At 38.3% G+C, this 18,595-nt stretch overlaps 1 protein-coding gene across 1 annotated transcript in view; it reads left to right on the top strand.

Moving 5' to 3' along the window:
* The window catches only part of MYO5C (myosin VC), a 139,273-nt gene that overhangs the window by 57,384 nt on the left and 63,294 nt on the right, over window positions 1-18,595 (top strand). Inside the window, 8 exon segments of the mRNA XM_020984537.2 lie at window positions 1,120-1,201; window positions 2,196-2,336; window positions 5,608-5,733; window positions 10,409-10,492; window positions 12,964-13,098; window positions 15,154-15,251; window positions 17,025-17,111; window positions 17,696-17,807. Coding sequence (XP_020840196.1) covers window positions 1,120-1,201; window positions 2,196-2,336; window positions 5,608-5,733; window positions 10,409-10,492; window positions 12,964-13,098; window positions 15,154-15,251; window positions 17,025-17,111; window positions 17,696-17,807 — 865 coding nt within the window.

Here is an 18,595-nt window from a genome sequence, read left to right on the forward strand (position 1 = left end):
AGGTTCTGGATTCATTTTCTCATACCCCCAAGGAACTCCACTATGCTAGGAACAAATCCAGGCCAAACTACCATGCCACATTCTCCTTCATGAAGTGGGTCAGAACACATAAGGACACCATGAAATCAATTCATCTATCCCAGAATTCTACCTGATTTAGTTCTAGACCGGATTGGATCATCCATTCTAGATTTATATTCCCCCAGGGCAACTTCAAGCTCCTCCCAATGGACATGTGTCAAATTTAAAGCATCTGTCCCATTTGATTTTTAAATGAATTGGAGCATATAGGGAGCTGCCTTTCCAACAATACCATTTAAATCTGTCATCAAGTTGTTTAAAATTTCACTTGCCATAATTGCTGGAGAAATATGCATTTAAAAATAGGAATATTTGGTCACATTTTAATCCTCTGTGTCTCACTCTCATGCCTCAACAATGTGCAGCTAGATGGCACAAGAGGCGGGGGGGGGGTGCAGTGAATAGAGTTCCGGAGTTGGAGAACACCTAAGCTCAAATCTTACCTCAGATACTTATTATTTGTGTGACTCTGGGCCAGTCATTTTACCTCTATTAGCCTCAGTTTCTTCATCTGTAAAATGGGAATAATAATAGCACCTACCTCACTGGCTTGATGTGAGGACCAAATGAGAAAACTTAGGCAAAGGGATTTGCAAACCTTAAAGTGTTGCGTAAATGCTATCTATCATTAGCATTATTAGCAGTACTAGCAGCATAGGATGAAGATGATCCTGGGTTCTTAAAGTCTATGATAAAAGCATAGTCTCTAGCAAGTTCTGCTATGCTGAAAAATCTTCATGGTCAGTCCCAGTGGTAGACTGTGGTTGCTGTCTGAGAACCAACCCAGCTCAGCACAGAAAGACTCAAAACCAGCCAAGTGGCCATTAACCAAGTGATGAAGTCATCGTGTATATCAAACCATGGTGGATGACAAGTATTAATTGTTTAAGTTCAGAGCGTGTGGTTAAGGAGCCAGTCTTCCTCCCTTGCAGTCCTAAATGGGGAGGGGAAAAGCTATAAATAATTAATTAATATTTATTTACATGCAATTATATATAATTATGTATTATATACCCTATTATTTAAAATCTGTTTCAGTTTTGAAACCTTTGATGTGAACAGCTTTGAACAGTTTTGCATCAATTATGCTAATGAAAAACTGCAGCAACAGTTTAACTTGGTATGTTTACATAACTTTTTTTTAATCTTCCTAAACCTAAGTCTCAGTCCTGTGCGTGTTTATGGAAGGGGAAAGAGATGTACAATAAAGGGGTAAAGCTCACAAACTCTCCCAAGATTTCCCAGGAGTCTTCTGAACTGTCCAATAAATTTCCCCTCTTAGGCTAATATATTTTTCTCCTATTGAGTGACCGTGTGCTGAGATACTGTGCCACCTTATGGCCATGTCTGAGAACTGAGCCTTTTCAGCATCCCATTGTCTTAGAAGAAAGCTTGATTAAAAGTCCGACCCTGGAGAATCTGGGCAGTGCTGTCAATCCTGATCCTGCCCACTGTCACCACCCAAGACTGAAGGGAGGGGGTGCACTGGTATTTGCCACCAACATTCCCACAACACATATAGGAAGGTCCCTTGGAAAGGGGTGCTCTATTGACAAGGTGTGGAGAAGAGAAAGAAGAGCTAGCTAAGTTCAATTATAAGAAATGTCCTTGCCAGAAAGGGCAAGTCCAACTTGCATAGTTGATTTTTATGCTTACGTTACTACTGTTGCCAAAGTTAATTTCCCTCTTGTTTTTAATTCTCTATTATGTATGCTAATTGAAGAAGAGAGAGAGGAAGAAGGGGCATGACCACAGATAACCCAAAACAAAGACTCTTTTCTGGTCCTTGATGCCAGTCAGGAAGCACATTGAATAGGCACAGTGATCTTGGGTTCAAATTAAATAAATGAGGACTTCTGGGACAACACCTCTTACCGAGACAGGAGATGAGGAACGACTCAGAGTATGAGGGAGAATGACTATAAGATATGTATTGGACCATCTGTAAAATGGTTACTCATAGAAAAAAAGATTTATTTGTATTATAAACTCTTCTTTTTCAATACAAATAACTGATTTTTTTTCTTTTCCCTCATGTTTATACTTTTCTGCCTGAAAGTTTATTTAACCTCTGTGATGTTTTTTTTCCCCTCTCTCAACATGTGGATTGTCAGCATGTGTTCAAACTTGAGCAAGAAGAATACATGAAGGAAGGTATTCCCTGGACTTTGATTGACTTTTATGACAATCAACCAGTTATTGATTTGATTGAAGACAAAATGGGCATTTTGGAGCTACTAGATGAAGAGTGCTTGGTAATCATTCTTTTTAATCCATCCTTTGCATTCCTAACAGTAACAAGTCTTTTTGCAGGGTGGATTTTTGAAACAGTAATTTGAAACCTTTATATTAGGATCTCTTAGAGAGAGAGAGACAGAGAAAGAGGGTGGAGGGAGGTAGAGACACGGGGAGAGAGAAAAGGAAAGGGAGGAAGGGAAGAAGAGGGGAGGAGGAGAGAGAGACAGAGAGAAAGTCATGAAATTTAGAGTTAGAGGGGACCATAGAGATCATCCACTCATTATGTTTTTTCTTTCAAAATTGATAATGGATATTTATGTGAAAAAATTAGAATAGAAAACAATGTAAAGCAATAGTGAGGAAAGTCATAGAGAAGTACCTACTAGCAAAAAGTTATGGGAAGTCATTTTTAGAGATGAGGAAACTGAGGCTGAAAAAGGATAGCTTGCCCATGATCACACAAGTAGCAGAGCAGGATCTGAATTCAGGTCATCTGACCACAAGCCTAATGTTCTTTGTACTGCATCATGTCATCTTTTCTTTCCTCTCAGACTAAGACTTTTATGCCTTTTTCCCAAATGTGGGTTTTTGCTTCAAGCGAGGGAAGATACCTTCCTAAAAGTTTAAGTTTATGCACCTTTTCCAATTTCGTTTTGTTTATTTAAGTCAAGTAATCTTGAGTATCTTCTATCTTGAATTCTCAAAGGAAAGAAATTTGAAATTCCTTATACTTACTTTTGAAATATTGATACCTTCTATTTTTACTTTACAATTAACTTACGGAAATACACCCTGTTCCCTCACTAACAACCCCTACTCCAGTTGAATCCTCCTTTGTGGGGAAAAAAAAAAAAGAAAAAGAAAAAGCAGTTAAGAAAAAATCCCTGTCAGTGACACTGTCTGGCAATTTATATAGCATTCTGCCATGTGGAAGGAGGTATATTTCATTATTTATGCAATTGATTTTTCACTTAAGAGTCTGATTTTCTTTTAATTATCTTTTCATTTACATTGTTTTAGTCATTGTCTATATTATTCTTATGGTTCTGCCTGTTTCTCATCATTTCATACAAATTTTCCCATATTTCTCTGAATTCTTTATATTCTCCACTTCTTACTAAATGATAATATTCCATTACATTCATCTACCATAGTTATTTTCTATCCATTCTCCAACTGGTAAATACCTGTTGCCATATGTATGTATGTATATACATACACATACATACCATGAAGAGTCATGTTATATTTTAGATTTATATCAGACCTCCATTTTCTGTCTTTGATCTCCTGAGAGCACATGTCCAGTAGTGGGTCATACACAGATTTTTTTCGTACTTTCCTGCCTGTGTTGAAGGAGGTCAAAGGACAGGACCTGTCTCACAGGCAAAGTAGGCTGTGAATGAGTGTATTCCATAATTGAGTGTGGCTTTCTGAGTTGGGAATTTGGAAAAAGTAGTGCCTAAATAAAGGCCAGAAATTTGAAGGATCAAGAATCAGTTACTGAAGGTATGGGGTGTGGAGCTGAGGAATCAGAAGAAGCATGCACCAGAAGTTCTGTGTTGGTACCAGGATCAGAAGAGTTTAGGGACAAAGCAAAGAGGTTGGGGATCAGGCAGGAGGGTCTGATGCTAGAAGAAGAGGGTTTGAGCTCTGGACATGGGGTAGGTTTTAATATTGAACCTTGAGGCCAGGGACCATTTTGTTTTTGTTTCCTCAGCACCTAGCATAATGCCTGGAACTTAGTAGGCCATCAATAAATGCCTCTTCCATTGAACTGGATAATCTCTTTGGAATGTTTGTATTCCCTCTGTATAAAAAGCTTCTTGGTGCTAAGGTTTAAAAGAAATTATCTGCAGAGATTCCTCTCAGCCACAGCTACTTTACCTGAGATCCACAGGTCTATGAATAGATTTCAGGGGTTCCTTGACCCTGAATGGGAAAAACTACATTTTTATTTTTACCATACTCTAACTAAAACTTAGCATTTCCTCCACTTTAAAGTTTAGGTAACAAAGAATATTCTGAAAACATGTCTTTGGGTTTCACCAGACTGCCAAGGGAGTCTAGGAAACAAAAGTGAAGTCAACATGTACTTAGTAGGTGCCAGCCACTGTGGTAAGCACTGGTTAAGAAGTTAAGAACCTTTGCTCTAAATAATCCAAAGGACAATTAGAAAGTGGAGTATTGTGTTCAGGGAGTTTCACGGCAAATACATTTTGATATTCCAAAATCAATGATGTCAAGAACCGGTTTTGTAAGTAGCTAAGCCAGAAGTGACCACAAGATGTTATTCTCACCCTCCACACGCAGGAGTATGAAAAGGGAGTTCTGTCTAATGAGGGAATTCATGATGGTAACCATAGCCAGCACTTAATTTTTCTTCTACCTGAAAATGAAAATACTGTAGTCACTTTGCAGAACCACAAATATTTGGTGAATTTTAGACCTTGTGAGAAAAAAATAGAAAGGGAAATGTCTGTCTCTGTGACAAAAATAAAATCATTCATTCCATTCTTCATTCAATTGTGTTTTCCTTGCAATTTAGGATCCTAGCTGTCCTGTCCATTTGATTAGACCCCCCCCTTTACCCTCTGACATCTACTCTATGTTGATTTCTTTATTTCTTGCTCATGACTTCTCTTTCACCCTGAGTCTTCTATTTTATATAAATTCCACTGTTCCCAGATCCTGATCCTCTTTGTCTTGTTACCCTAACACAGCCTGATAAACATTCTCTTATTTTCATCATTGTTAATCACTTCAAAATTTTTCTCCTACTTTAAATCATACTTGCTTTAATGAGAGAAATATTACCATTTTTAATCTTTACAGTATTAGCACCAAAAACTCTTTAGATTATGTTGCATTCTGGTAGCTATAGGCAGCAATTGCACACCAACTCTTCTGCTGTTGATACATTTCAGTTTGTTGTTGGCAAGTTGTTTTCCATGTTTGACTCTTTGTGATCCCATTTGGGATTTTCTTGGCAAAGATACTGGAGTGGTTTGCCATTTGCTTCTTCAGCCCATTTTACAGATGAGGAAACTGAGGTAAACAGGGTCAAGTGACTTAAGGGTCACAAAGCTAGTAAATTTCTGAAGCCAGATTTGAACTCAGGAAGATGAGTCGTCTTGACTTCAGGCCTGGCACTCTATCCACTGTGCTGCCTAGCTGTCCTACTTCACAGTTTACTGCAATACTGTTTCTGTGTCAGGTTTTACTCTGTTTAGCAACTTTTTATTGCCTCTATAAATGTTTTAACTCACTTTATTTTTCTATTTTCAGTTACCGCATGGTACAGATGAAAATTGGCTTCAAAAACTCTATAATAATTTTGTCAACAAGAATGCTTTATTTGAAAAGCCTAGAATGTCAAACACATCCTTCATCATCCAGCACTTTGCTGATAAGGTATGATATGAATCTTGCACAATTATTCACATGCCTATATTCAGCGAACATCTTTCAGAAAGGGAAGCATCAGCAAAGTCTAGGTCTGAGCTTCTAGTTGCATTAGAAACATGTGCTTACCATGCTGCACTGATAAAATAATTTTTGAGTCACATGCAATTCATTGTAATGACAAAACAGGTGGATTTCAGGCGTATGGGTCAATATACAGGTTTTGAAGATAACAGTAAGAATTTCTTTTCTTGGTTCTGCCATAGACTTTGACTTTCTCAGAAATCCAAACTTCAGAGAACAAATCTGCTTAATAAAAGGATTTATTCTATAAAACTTGGACTCAGTCAAAAGACTACACCCAAAGACTTAGAAGGCCACATGTTCCCTACCCTTGTAGGGATTTATTTACCCTGCTTTCATTTTATTTTCTGTCTATGAAATTGTGTGGGTGATGCCTTCTGTGGTGAAAGCAGGGTGTGGTTCCGCTTAGGTTTTTACTGAGTACAAGTCCTCTGTCTGGAACATCTGTGAATGATCGATGATTTAAATAAACAAGGTATTCCAGGGAGTGCCATTATACCAGACTCTAAGTGACTCCCTACTTGTAAATTAGATTCCTTTGGAAGTTGATTAACTTTGTCAGGCTCATTGAATAACAGTAAATTAGTGCTTCTGTATTCTGTAAAAGTATACATTACTTCATGTATTAGAGGAGTCTCTGTAAAGTTACATACAAAGTGAAAGTTTATAACGTTAAATTTCCAGTTAACTTCATTTATAATTTCAGAATTTCTATGAATTCTCATAGAAAAAATCTAGATGTACAAGACAATAAAAATCACATGAAAGCTACATTCATTTCAAGGAGCATTCTGCCTTTGATTCACATGGTCTATGTGAATTCATCTCCCTCATATGATTCTTGTATGAAAAGTCTGTTCCCATCATCTTTGTGCTTACATGAAAACATACACATATTACAACATATACGATGAGCTAGTTTCTACTTCATTGGAAATTCCCAGTGATTTTTTGGAAAGGCTGGGATGGTTAAGCAACCTCTCTATCAATGCGATTGTTTGAGGTATCAAGCAAAAGTAATTACCTAGAAGGAGGCACTTGGAGATTTTTCAATCTTTGGCAGAGCTCAGGCATTACAAAGAGTTAGTGATTTGTACTTGAATTATAAAGGTTTACTGTTTCTTTTTAAAAGCCCATGTTGGGTTTTTTGTTTGTCTGTTTTAAAGATTCTCTGAATTCTCATTTATCATGACTTCCATTGGTAAGATCGTTCCTTGCTACCACATTAGTGTCTAATTAAGTAAAGGTTTGTTCCTGAAACCAAGAGGCATCATTGAGCCTTTTTTTCTTCCTTCTGATGGGTGCAGAAAGAGACAACTTCCTGAATTTATTAGCTAGAATTCAGAAAACTAGGTTTATCTTTACTCAGTAGTGACCTGAAAGAGTTATTACAGTTTTAATGCAGATTACAATTAGAAAGTCAGATAAACATTGTTATAATCTGGCATGGTATGTTGAGGGATTGTAGTAAAGCTACAGTCATAAAAATAAAGAAACCAAATCCATCCTTCTCCAATCAACATTTCCAGCCATTTTATCTTAGGCTCTTTTAAAAACGTAAAACCGGGAGGCGGAGCCAAGATGGCGGAGTGAAAGCAGTGACTTGCTTGAGCTCTCCAAACCCCTGCAAATACTCATAAAAAATGGCTCTAAACAAACTCTGAAGCAGCAGAACCCACAAAAAGACAGAGTGAAACAAATTTCCAGCCCAAGATAACCTGGATGGGTTGATCAGAAAAGTATATCGCGCCGGGCTAGGAGCGCAGCGCAGTGCAGTATGGGCGCGTAGGCCACAGCAAACCTGGAGCAGGCCTCAGAGGACTGAATCTCAGGCAGCTGTGGAGGTTTCCAGACTCCTCAATCCACCAATGCCAAAGACAACTTAGAAGGTCAGTGGGAAAAGTCTGTTTCTGTCAGTGCTAAGAAAGGAAGGTGGGGTTTCAGCTCCATTCCCCAAGAGCTTGGCCCGAGGAGGGGGGGCAGCTGCTTCCCGAGCTTCCGGCCCACAGACTGAGGGGGAATCCAGTGGCTGATCAGAGAGGGATTGCAGGGATCTCTTTGCCAGTGCTGAGGCAGGAATCTCTTGCTTTGCCCATGTTTGGATCTGGGCCACAGTTCTGGGCAGCGGTGCTGGGGTGAGGAGGAGCACTGGCTGGGTGGAGCTTGTAGTGATTGTGGAGAGGAGCCCCTCCTCACAGTTACAGGACAGATAGGAGTACTTGTAGTCGCAGGCCAGGAAAGGAGTAAACACCTCACCCCTTATCATACCACCTTGGAAGAACTGAAAATTTACAGGTCCCTACAACTATCTCTGAAAACAGCTGTACAAACCCCCCGAAGCTTGGGACAGTACATTCTCCACATTGGAAGCAGGGTTCGTACCTTAACAAAGAGTTTAAAACTCAAGTAATTGGCCAGGATCATGAGCAAGCAGCACAAAAAGAGTCAGACTATATTATCTTACTTTGGTGAAAAAGAAGATCAAAATATACAACCAGAAGAAGACAACAAAGTCAAAGCTCCTACATCCAAAGCCTCCAAGAAAAATATGAATCAGTCCCAGGCCTTGGAAGAGCTCAAAAAGGATTTTGAGAAGCAAGTAAGGGAAGTAGAGGAAAAACTGGGAAGAGAAATGAGAGTGATGCAAGAAAATCATGAAAAACAAGTCAACAGCTTGCTAAAGGAGACCCAAAAAAATACTGAAGAAAATAACACCTTAAAAAATAGCCTAACCCAAATGGCAAAAGAGGTCCAAAAAGCCAATGAGGAGAAAAATGCCCTAAAAAGCAAAATTGGCCAAATGGAAAAGGAAGTCCAAAAGATTACTGAAGAAAATACTTCCTTAAAAATTAGAATAGAGCAATTGGAAGATAGTGACTTTATGAGAAATCATGACACAGTAGAACAAATCCAAAAGAATGAAAAATTAGAAAACAATGTGAAATATCTCATTGGAAAAACAACTGACCTGGAAAATAGATCCAGGAGAGAGAATTTAAAAATTATTGGACTATCTGAAAGCCATGATCAAAAAAAGAGCCTAGACATCATCTTTCAAGAAATTATCAAGGAAAACTGCCCTGATATAGTAGAACCAGAGGGCAAAATAGAAATTGAAAGAATACATGGATCTCCTCCTGAAAGAGATCCCCAAAGGAAAACTCCTAGGAATATTATAGCCAAATTCCAGAGTTCCCAGGTCAAGGAGAAAATATTACAAGCTGCCAGAAGGAAACAGTTCAAGTACTGTGGAAACACAATCAGGATAACACAAGATTTAGCAGCTTCTACATTAAAGGACTGCAGGGCATGGAATATAATATTCCGGAGGGCAAAGGAGATAGGATTACAACCAAGAATCACCTACCCAGCAAAACTGAGTATAATCCTTCAGGGGAAAAAATGGTCATTCAGTGAAATAGAGGACTTTCAAGCATTCTTGATGAAAAGACCAGAGCTGAATAGAAAATTTGACTTTCAAATACAGGACTCCAGTGGAACATGAAGAGGTAAACAGGAAAGAGAAATCATAAGAGACTTATTAAGATTGAACTGTTTACATTCCTGCATGGAAAGATGATATTTATAACTCATGAGACCTTTGTCAGTATCAGGGTAGTTGGAGGAAAAAAATTATATGTATGTATATGTAGATAGATAGAGGGCACAGGGTGAGCTGAAGATTAAGGAGTCATATCTGGAGAATAAAATTAAGGGATGAGAGAGGATTATACTTAGAGAAGAAGAAAGGGAGAGGTAGAATGGGGTAAATTATCTCACAAAAAAAAACAGAAAAGAAAAGTCTCTTACAGTGGAAGGGGAAACGGGGGAAGGTGAGAGGAATGAGTGAATCTTATTCTCATAGGATTTGGCTTAAGGAGGGAATAACATACACATTCAATTGGGTATGGAAATCTGTCTTACCCTACAGGAAAATAGGGGGAGAAGGGGACAAGAGAACAGGGGGATGATAGAGAGGAGGGCAGATTGGGAAAGGGGGCAAATAAATAAATACTTCTGAGGAGGGACAGGGTCAAAAGAAAGAATAGAATGGGAGGGCAGGATAGGATTAAGGGAAACAGAGTTAGTTTTTCACAACAGGTCTACTATAGACATGTTTTGCATAACTGCACATGTACAACCTATATTGAGTTGCTTGCCTTTTCAGTGAGCGTGGGTGGGGAGGGAAGAAGACAGAAAATTTGAACACATGCTACTGGGAAATAAGAAATATAGGAAATGGGGTACAGAAGTCTGTCCTGCCCTGCAGGAAAATAGAAGGGGAAGGGGATAAGAGAAGGGGAGAGAGATGGAAGAGAGGACAGACTAGGGGAGGGAATATTCGGAATGCATGCCATCTTGGGGTGGGGGAGGGTGGAGATGGGGTGAAAATTTGGAACTCAGAAACTTGTGGAGGTGAATGTTGAAAACTAAAACAAATTTATATTAAAAAAATTTTTAAGTAAAAGAAAATAAAAATATAAAAACATAAAACCACTGCCACCCACAAAACAAATGGTGATTTAAAGATTGAAAACTTGCCTGGTCTGTCTCTGAAATTATAGTCTGCTGATATTCCTAATTTAAGCTCTTTGCATAGGTAGAGTATAAATGTGAAGGATTCCTGGAGAAGAACAGAGATACAGTATATGAAGTATTGGTTGAAATCCTGAGAACAAGCAAGGTTTGTAAATTAATACTTCAATAAAATAGGTTAATAATTATTTATTGTACAATTCCACACAGCTAAAGAAGTATATCAATACACTTCTGTATGATGAATATGTATATTGTATGATATATGTACAACCTTTGTATCAGAGGCTCATTCCTGAAACCAAGGGCCTACATATATTTTGGGGACTTCTTGCTTCTCTAGACCATTGTCCCTAGCCAGGTACAACCTGGAAATGTCATCATCTACCATTATTTAAAGGTGAGGCAATAACACCCCTTATAAGCATTCATGCTCACAAGGCCCAAAACATAAAAGTTTTGTTTTCAAATTAATGGTCACAGAAATGACACATATCTTCAACATTGCATATAAGTCTTTCTGGATTTTTCCAAAATCCACCTGCTTATCATTTCTTATAGCACAATAGTATTCCATTATATTCATATATGACAACTTGTTCAACCATTACACAACTGGTAGACATTCCCTCAATTTCCAATTCTTTGCCACCATGAAAAGAGCTGCTATAAATATTTTTGTACATGTAGGTTCTTTTCCCTTTTTTATGATCTCCTTGGAATACAGACCTAGTAGTGGTATTACTGTATTAAAGGGTATGCCCAGTTTTGTACTCCTTTGGACATAGTTCCAAATTGCTCTCCAGAATGGTTGGATCAGTTCACAACTCTACCAACAATGCATTAATGTCCTAATTTTCCCACACTTCTCCAACATTTATATTTTCCTTTTCTGTCGTATTAGCCAATCTGATAAGTGAGAGGTGGTACCTCAGAGTTGTTTTAATTTGTGTTTCTCTAATCAATACTGATTTAAGAGCATTTTTTTTGTATGACTGTAGATAGCTTTCATTTCTTCATCTGAAAACTGCCTGTTCATGTCCTTTGATCATTCTCAATTGGGAAATGACTTATATTCTTATAAATTTGACTCAGTTCTCTATATATTTGGGAAATGTGACTCTTCTCTTCTTAAGTGCCTCAAGAGCATTCTTCCATTCACATCAGCAACCATCTCCCTATGGAGTTTTAGAGGTGAAAAGTATTTCCCTCAAACTCTTTTAATTCCCCATCTCTTCCACATCCCCTCCCCAACAGTAAGTTGGTTGTTTTATTCAAATTTTCCTGGGAATTCTTTGGGAGAGATCTCCAAAAGACAGGAGGAAGAGAAGGAGCCAGCTGCCCCAAGCATGGGTTCTGAAGATTTTGTTATCTTCATTCTAAGTATATATATAAATGCTTTTTAAATAAGCAGTACAAATTTTCTAAATTTTAAATATGGTACTATCTGCTTTTTGAATCTAAGCTAATATCCGTGAAGCTATAGTCTGCCATGATTAACAAATTTGTAGATGATTAGCTTTGACTAAGAGGGAGAGCTAACCTGATAAGACAATGGAAACCATATTGAAAATTATCTCAGAAGGCTGAAACATAAGGCTAAAGTTAAGAAAATGAAACACAAGATAAAGTACTGCATTTAGATTCAGAAAATTAAATATAAAGGTACAGAATACAGGAAACCTGACTGCAGAGGTAAGAGGAAATAGTACATGTTTTTTAAACAATTTGGAGATCTTAGTTGACCACAAGCTTGCCTGCTACTTAAAAAAAAACAACACTAATATGTTTGGCCTGTATGATTGTTATTGTTAATAATAATGACTCATGATTCTATAGTGCTCTAAAGTTCACAGAGTGTTTTACACACAGCAAGTAAGTAGTGGAGGCATTATTATCCCCATTTTACTGTTGGGGAAACTAAAGCTTAGAGAGAGATGGGAAATGACTTACCCAAGGGCACAATTAGGAAGGGTCAGAGTGTCTCTGACATTCACTAGCTCTGTGTCTCTGGGCAAATCATTTAACTGCCACAAACCTTGACTGGTGTCCTAGGATTGGTAAGGTAGAGAAAGAGAATCCATTTGTATTGGTGGAGGGGGTTCTCCTAATGGGAGCTCTCCATAGTAATGAAACCAGAGAGCCTCTGCACATTCACATTATTCCTTATGGTTAAGAAAAGTAAATGTGGTATAATGGAGAGTGTTGGACTGAAAGTTAAGAGACCTACGTTCTAGTCCCAACATTAATTTACCAGATGGATTTGGGTAAGTCACTTTCTCTGGTCTTCGTTTTCTGCATCTGTCAAATGAGGGAGGGTTGCATTAGCTGAACTACTTCAAAGGCCTTGTGAATAAAGAGCACCCTAGCATGGAAGATCTGAGTTCCAATCCAGCCTTCAATGCTAGTTTGTGACCCTGGGCAAGTCACATAACCTCTGTGTGCCTCAGGTTCCTAATCTGTAGAATGGGAATAATAATAGCACCTACCTCCCACGGTCATTGTGAGGATCATATGGGCTAATATTTGTGAAGCATTTTGTAAACTTTACAATGCTATATAAGTGCAAGTCATTATTGTTTTCATCAGTGTTAAATGTGATACTCTGTCATTTTTCAGTTTCCTCTCTGTGCTAGCTTTTTCCAAGAAAACCCAGGTCCTCCTCCCCCCTTCAATTCTGCTATCACAGTCAAATCTGCCAAGCAAGTGCTCAAGCCAAATAACAAGCATTTCCGGACAACAGTTGGCAACAAGGTACCAAGGAGATCTTTGGGGGTAGTAAAGAGAAGAGAGGCTTGGGGTGTGAGTTCTGGTGCTTTTCTTAGAAAGCCGAGTATCTCCATAATCCTTATTCTAGGGCAGACATGGAAAATGCATCATTTTTCAAATGTAAAAATAGAAACATAGAAAAGCATCATTTACAACAGTGAGGTATTTTATCAAAGCAACACAAGTCTGACCAAATGTCACCTTTTATGGGCTACTGTTTTCAGGACCCTTTGGAAAGTAATAATCGCAATAACAATAGCTTTTGTTTATGTGGCACTTTGTGATTACTAAATGCTTTATTTGTATTGTCTCACTCAAGGTATTAACATGCTTTATTAGCCAGATATTGTCCTGAGTTTTCAAGGTTACTTGTTTTTAAACCAGATCCATTATTTCATTGGTATACAGGTTTCTAAATGAGAAACTTCCCTTCCCAGAGCAAACTGGCAAATGATTTGAAACTTAGAGTCTTAGAGTTACTTGGGCCCCTGAGAGGTCAAGGAACTAGTCCAGGGTCACATAGTCAATAAGTATGAGGCAGACCTTGAATCTAGGCCTTTCTGACGCTGAGGTCAGCTCTCTGTCGACTATACTACATGGTGTCTCAGCATATTTTATAAAAGCAATATTAAACCTGAGGTTTTATAACTCAGAAGGTTGTTATGAGAGACAGATGAAATGAGTGTATGTAAACCACTTTACAAAGCTTAACACACTATGTAAATGTAAGTTATTGTTGCTGGAGCTAATCTCAGTTTATTCTAATATACCAACACTGGTGATCTCACTGATGTGAGCATTTCTTCAAGCAATGCAGATTGAGTCCCATCCATGCCTACCCCTGGGAGCCTCCTGTCCATGTCTTCCCATAAATTTACATCCAATCTTCTGGAAACACATTTGTTATCTTGACAGTGTATGGATACCAATGGAGCATAGAGACTAGCCATCAGTTATCCCTTTCTCTTGTCTACATGACCAGCCCACCTTTTGGTTTTTTAGACATACATTTCTTTTTTTTTTTTCAGGCAAAGACAAGGTTTATTAAAAAATCTACCATATTGGCCAGACTCTTAAGGAATCTGAACATTTGTAAGCTATGGGATAGATTATGAGAATCTGAGCCCCTTGACTAGACTCTTAAAGAATCTGAGCAGTAGCTAGATTTTAAGAATCTTAGCATTTGGCTATATTTTAAGAATCTGAGTTACATCTCTGGTCACATCCTTTATGCTGCTTTTCCTACATAGGTCTTCATTTGGAATATATTGTGGCCTGCTTTAACCCACCATGTTTCTTTCCATTTCCTTTTGGGTGACCCTCAACTTCAAGTCTTCCAAGAACTCTAATATTTCATGATTCACAGCCATTTATTACCAGAAGAATATTTGTGTTAAAACATGGGCCTTTGTTTTGAGATGAAGTTTAGAGTTACTAAAAAGAACTGTTCAACTTCCCAAAGACAAGTTAGCCTCTCTCTCCCACTCATTCATTTCTGGGCCTAGTTCGTCATCCATTCATCATATTGGCCATGTCTTTGCATGTACATATATGTATATGTTATATATGTGTGTATACACGCACATGCTAACAGATGAGCACTAAAAATATCATATTCTTAGCAGTACACATTCTTCATCTACTTGTTATTCCCTGTGTGGATAGGTAGGTGAAGCTCCTTCGAATGGTTATAAATTTCATTTAGGAGACTTTATAGTATTCCAGGTCTTGCTGCAATCACTATGATGTCATATACAAGAAGGAATATCTGGCACAGCTTGATAACTTACCTTGAAAATCTGAGAAAATTTTTTATCATATCTAATTTTAAAAGCTTCATATGTGGTACAGACACTCCCCCCAAATTTCCCTTATTTTATTTTTTAGGCATTTTGATTTTCTTCCCCCCCCCTTCAGTTTCTTACTAAGATTGCATGAAGGCTAAGAATGTGTTAATTACTTGATGCAAGGGTTAAATTAGGCTCAATAAGACCTTGATTTATGACCTTTAACATGACCTGAGAATTTGTGATTTTCTAGTTCCGAAGCTCTCTGTATTTGCTGATGGAGACACTCAATGCCACCACACCTCACTATGTAAGATGCATAAAGCCAAATGATGAGAAGTTACCATTTGAGTAAGTACTCCAGTCCTCCTGAAAATGCAAATATTGTTCAGTATCATGGTTACTTATTTAATGCTACTCTTAAAGAACACAGAAGATTAGGGAACACAATTTCCTTTGTTAACTATTTTCTAATTCTTTGATGAATGATATGAATTTAGTGTAAAATTGAAAATTTTTCCTAGAAAAATGAGTTTTAAATATAAAGAGAAACTTATGATTTTGAAATACAGGATTTAAAATGAAAAGTCATTTATTCAGCACTTTTTAAGCACCTCTTATACTACTATTCTTAGCACTGGGGATACCAATAGCTATGATATAGACCCTACTGTTAAGGAGCGTAGAATGGAATGGGTAAGAAAAGTATGAAAGAAACAAGAGAGCAGTTAGAATAATTTAATTTGGTCAGGATATAGACCTGTCTTTATCTGCAATTTGCCAATAGAGTATAATCTTAGATAGATAGATAGATAGATAGATAGATAGGTAGGTAGATAGATAGATAGATAGACCGACCTCTTTTTTCAGCTCTTCATATGTGGAAATGGTTGTGTTTATCAAACTCAGAATAATAGGAAATATATTTTTAATTTATTCAAAGACAAAATCATTAAAAAGATAACTAGTAATTATTAGACTAGACTGACAGTGTTTTGCCTAATAGAGACCCATAGGATACCTGTTTTAATGAAGTGATAGAACTGATTTTCCGTTAGGATATGAGTTGCATGTACAGGGGACTTTTAAAGTACTTTAATATGCTGGGGAAACATTTTAAGTATAGTAATATGATTTATCTGGCATCAGTAGGAACAGAAATGTTTCCCATAAATGAATTTTCCATAACTCGAGTTTACCTTTCAGGTGCCAAATTCAATAGATAGATTCATTCATTTTTGATGTAAGTTTTTATGAATTGAACTTATTATGCTCTTTAATACCACTTGAAGGATACTAGACATGATTGACCTTTTTCTAGGTGACAGGATTATCTTTTGTCTCTCCCTTCCTTCAGTGTCATGATTATCTGTGCACACCCCTCAGATTCAAACACGAGTCTTTTGACTCCAAAATCAGTGGGCAGTCAGCCCTGGTTTGAAGATCTCTAAGTGATGGGGAAACTCCTTTATTGTTGTTCAGTCATTTTTCAATCATGTCTGACTCTTCATGACCCCTTTTGGAGAGTTTTCTTGGCAGAGATAGTGGAGTGGTTTGCCATTTTCTTCTCCAGCTCATTTTGCAGATAGGGAAACTGAGGCAAATAGCTGGTAAGTGTCTGAGGCCAGATTTGAACTGAGAAAGATGAGTCTTCCTCACTCTAGGCCTGGCACTGTATCTACTTTGCTGCATTGCTATCCTCCCTTATTGCAGAAATGGCATTAGTCTGTAGCATCCTGACTTCTGTATGTTTATTCATTGTAACAGTTTAATCTCTTATAAATGGCAGCTAGGTGGTGCAATGGGTAGAGCCAGGCCAGGAGTAAGGAAGACTCATCTTCCTGAGTTCAAATCTGGCCTCAGACACTTACTGGGTGTGTGACTCTGGGGCAAGTCACTTAACCCTCTTTGCTTCAGTTTCTTCCTCTGTAAAATGGGCTGGAGAAGGAAATGGCAAACCATTTCAGTATCTCTGCCAAGAGAACTCCAGATGGGGCCACAAGGAGTCAGACACAACTGAAACGAGTAAACAGCAACAATATCTGGACTCAAGTCTACAGAGACACAATGACAATCCCACACAAAAGATGATGGGAAACAGTTGCAAACTTTTTGTTCTCTTAGGTTTGACTCCAAAAGAATTGTTCAGCAGCTTCGAGCCTGTGGAGTTTTAGAAACAATTCGCATCAGTGCTCAGAGCTATCCTTCCAGGTACGTTGGTAGACATTCTTTGGGAGCACATGTTTATCCTCTGCTGAGGGGGTGGCATTTGTCCTGGGTGTGCATCCTCTGGAGATGAGCTTGAAAATTTCCTAAGCCCTTCTCACTGCCCTATGGAAAAGGCATTAGAGAGCATAAAGTTGGGCTATAAGAGAAACAGGCCAACACTATTAGTACCCACTTCCACACTTGCTGATTATACTCAGCAGCTGCTGGGCCCAAACTCTATGACTGCTGTGAGATAAAAGTTTGAATGGAGGTGGTGAGCAGGAAAGGTCCCATGAGAGGTAGGATTCGACAGTGGTGAACTAAAAGGACTCTTGGTGGCTGTGAGAAGGTTGGTTAGGGTGACACCTGGATAATAGAATGGAAGGGGGTTACTTGGGTCAATGCCACCAGCCCCAGGATAACCCTTCAGCCCTCCTCATTACCACTACTACTCAGAACCCCTAGGTTCTAGAGTACCATGCATAGAGGCAGTGACAGGAAGCATTCTAGAGGATCTGAGACCCCATGGCATTACTCTCAGATCATAATGTCATTTGCCAAATTGCAGTCTTTTTTTTTTCCTCCAGGTGGACGTACATAGAATTTTATAGCCGCTATGGAGTTCTTATGTCTCAGCAGGAACTTGCCTTCAGTGATAAGAAAGAGGTTTGCAAAGTGGTTTTACACAGACTAATCCAGGTTAGTCTGTGCCCTCCTGCTCTGGATCACTTTTTTTCTCTTAGATAATTCAATTCAACAAACATTTTTAAATCATCTTCCAGGTGCAAAGTGCTGAGGAGCTGGTTGTCTCTAAAATGAGTGGTTCCAATAAGGTCATCGCTAAGGTCCCTCCAACCCTTAATACTCTGACCTCATGATGCAAACTTTAGCTGACTGACAGGGTTTCTGTCCTCATGGAACCCACAGCTCAGTAGAGGGCTGTGACATATACCACCTGATACAAAACTGTATATCATAAGTGCAAAACAGTAATGGCTAGCATTTATGTAGTGTTTTAAGGTTTACAGAACACTGTAAGTGTTATCTCATTGATGTTCACAAAAAACTTGTAAGGTAGGTGCTATTATCTCTATTTTATGGATGAAGAAACAGAGACTGAGAGAGGTTAAGTGAGTCACCTAGCAAAGCACAGCTAGTAAGTGCCTGAGGCAGGATTCAAACCCAAGTCTTCCAAACTTCAAGTCCAGTGTAAGAGAGTGATAAGCAAAGTGCTATAGTCCGGGGAAGGGGGGAAGGAAGAAGTGACATGTGAGATGAGTATAAAAAAAGAATGTGTAGAAATTCAACAAATGGATGGAGTGAAGGGAAGGCATACCAAGCATAAGAAATACAGCATGAGCAAAAGAATGAAGGTAGGAAAGGGCAAGGCATACACAGTTTAGCAAAAGAGTAGAGCATGTAGAAAAGTGGTATGAGCTATAGCTAGAAAGATGGAGGTGTAATAAATTGTGATGGGCATTGAATGA

The sequence above is a fragment of the Phascolarctos cinereus genome, unplaced genomic scaffold (genome assembly GCF_003287225.1).
Source record: "Phascolarctos cinereus isolate Bilbo 61053 unplaced genomic scaffold, phaCin_HiC Scaffold_3;HRSCAF=262, whole genome shotgun sequence".
Taxonomy (NCBI): domain Eukaryota; kingdom Metazoa; phylum Chordata; class Mammalia; order Diprotodontia; family Phascolarctidae; genus Phascolarctos; species Phascolarctos cinereus.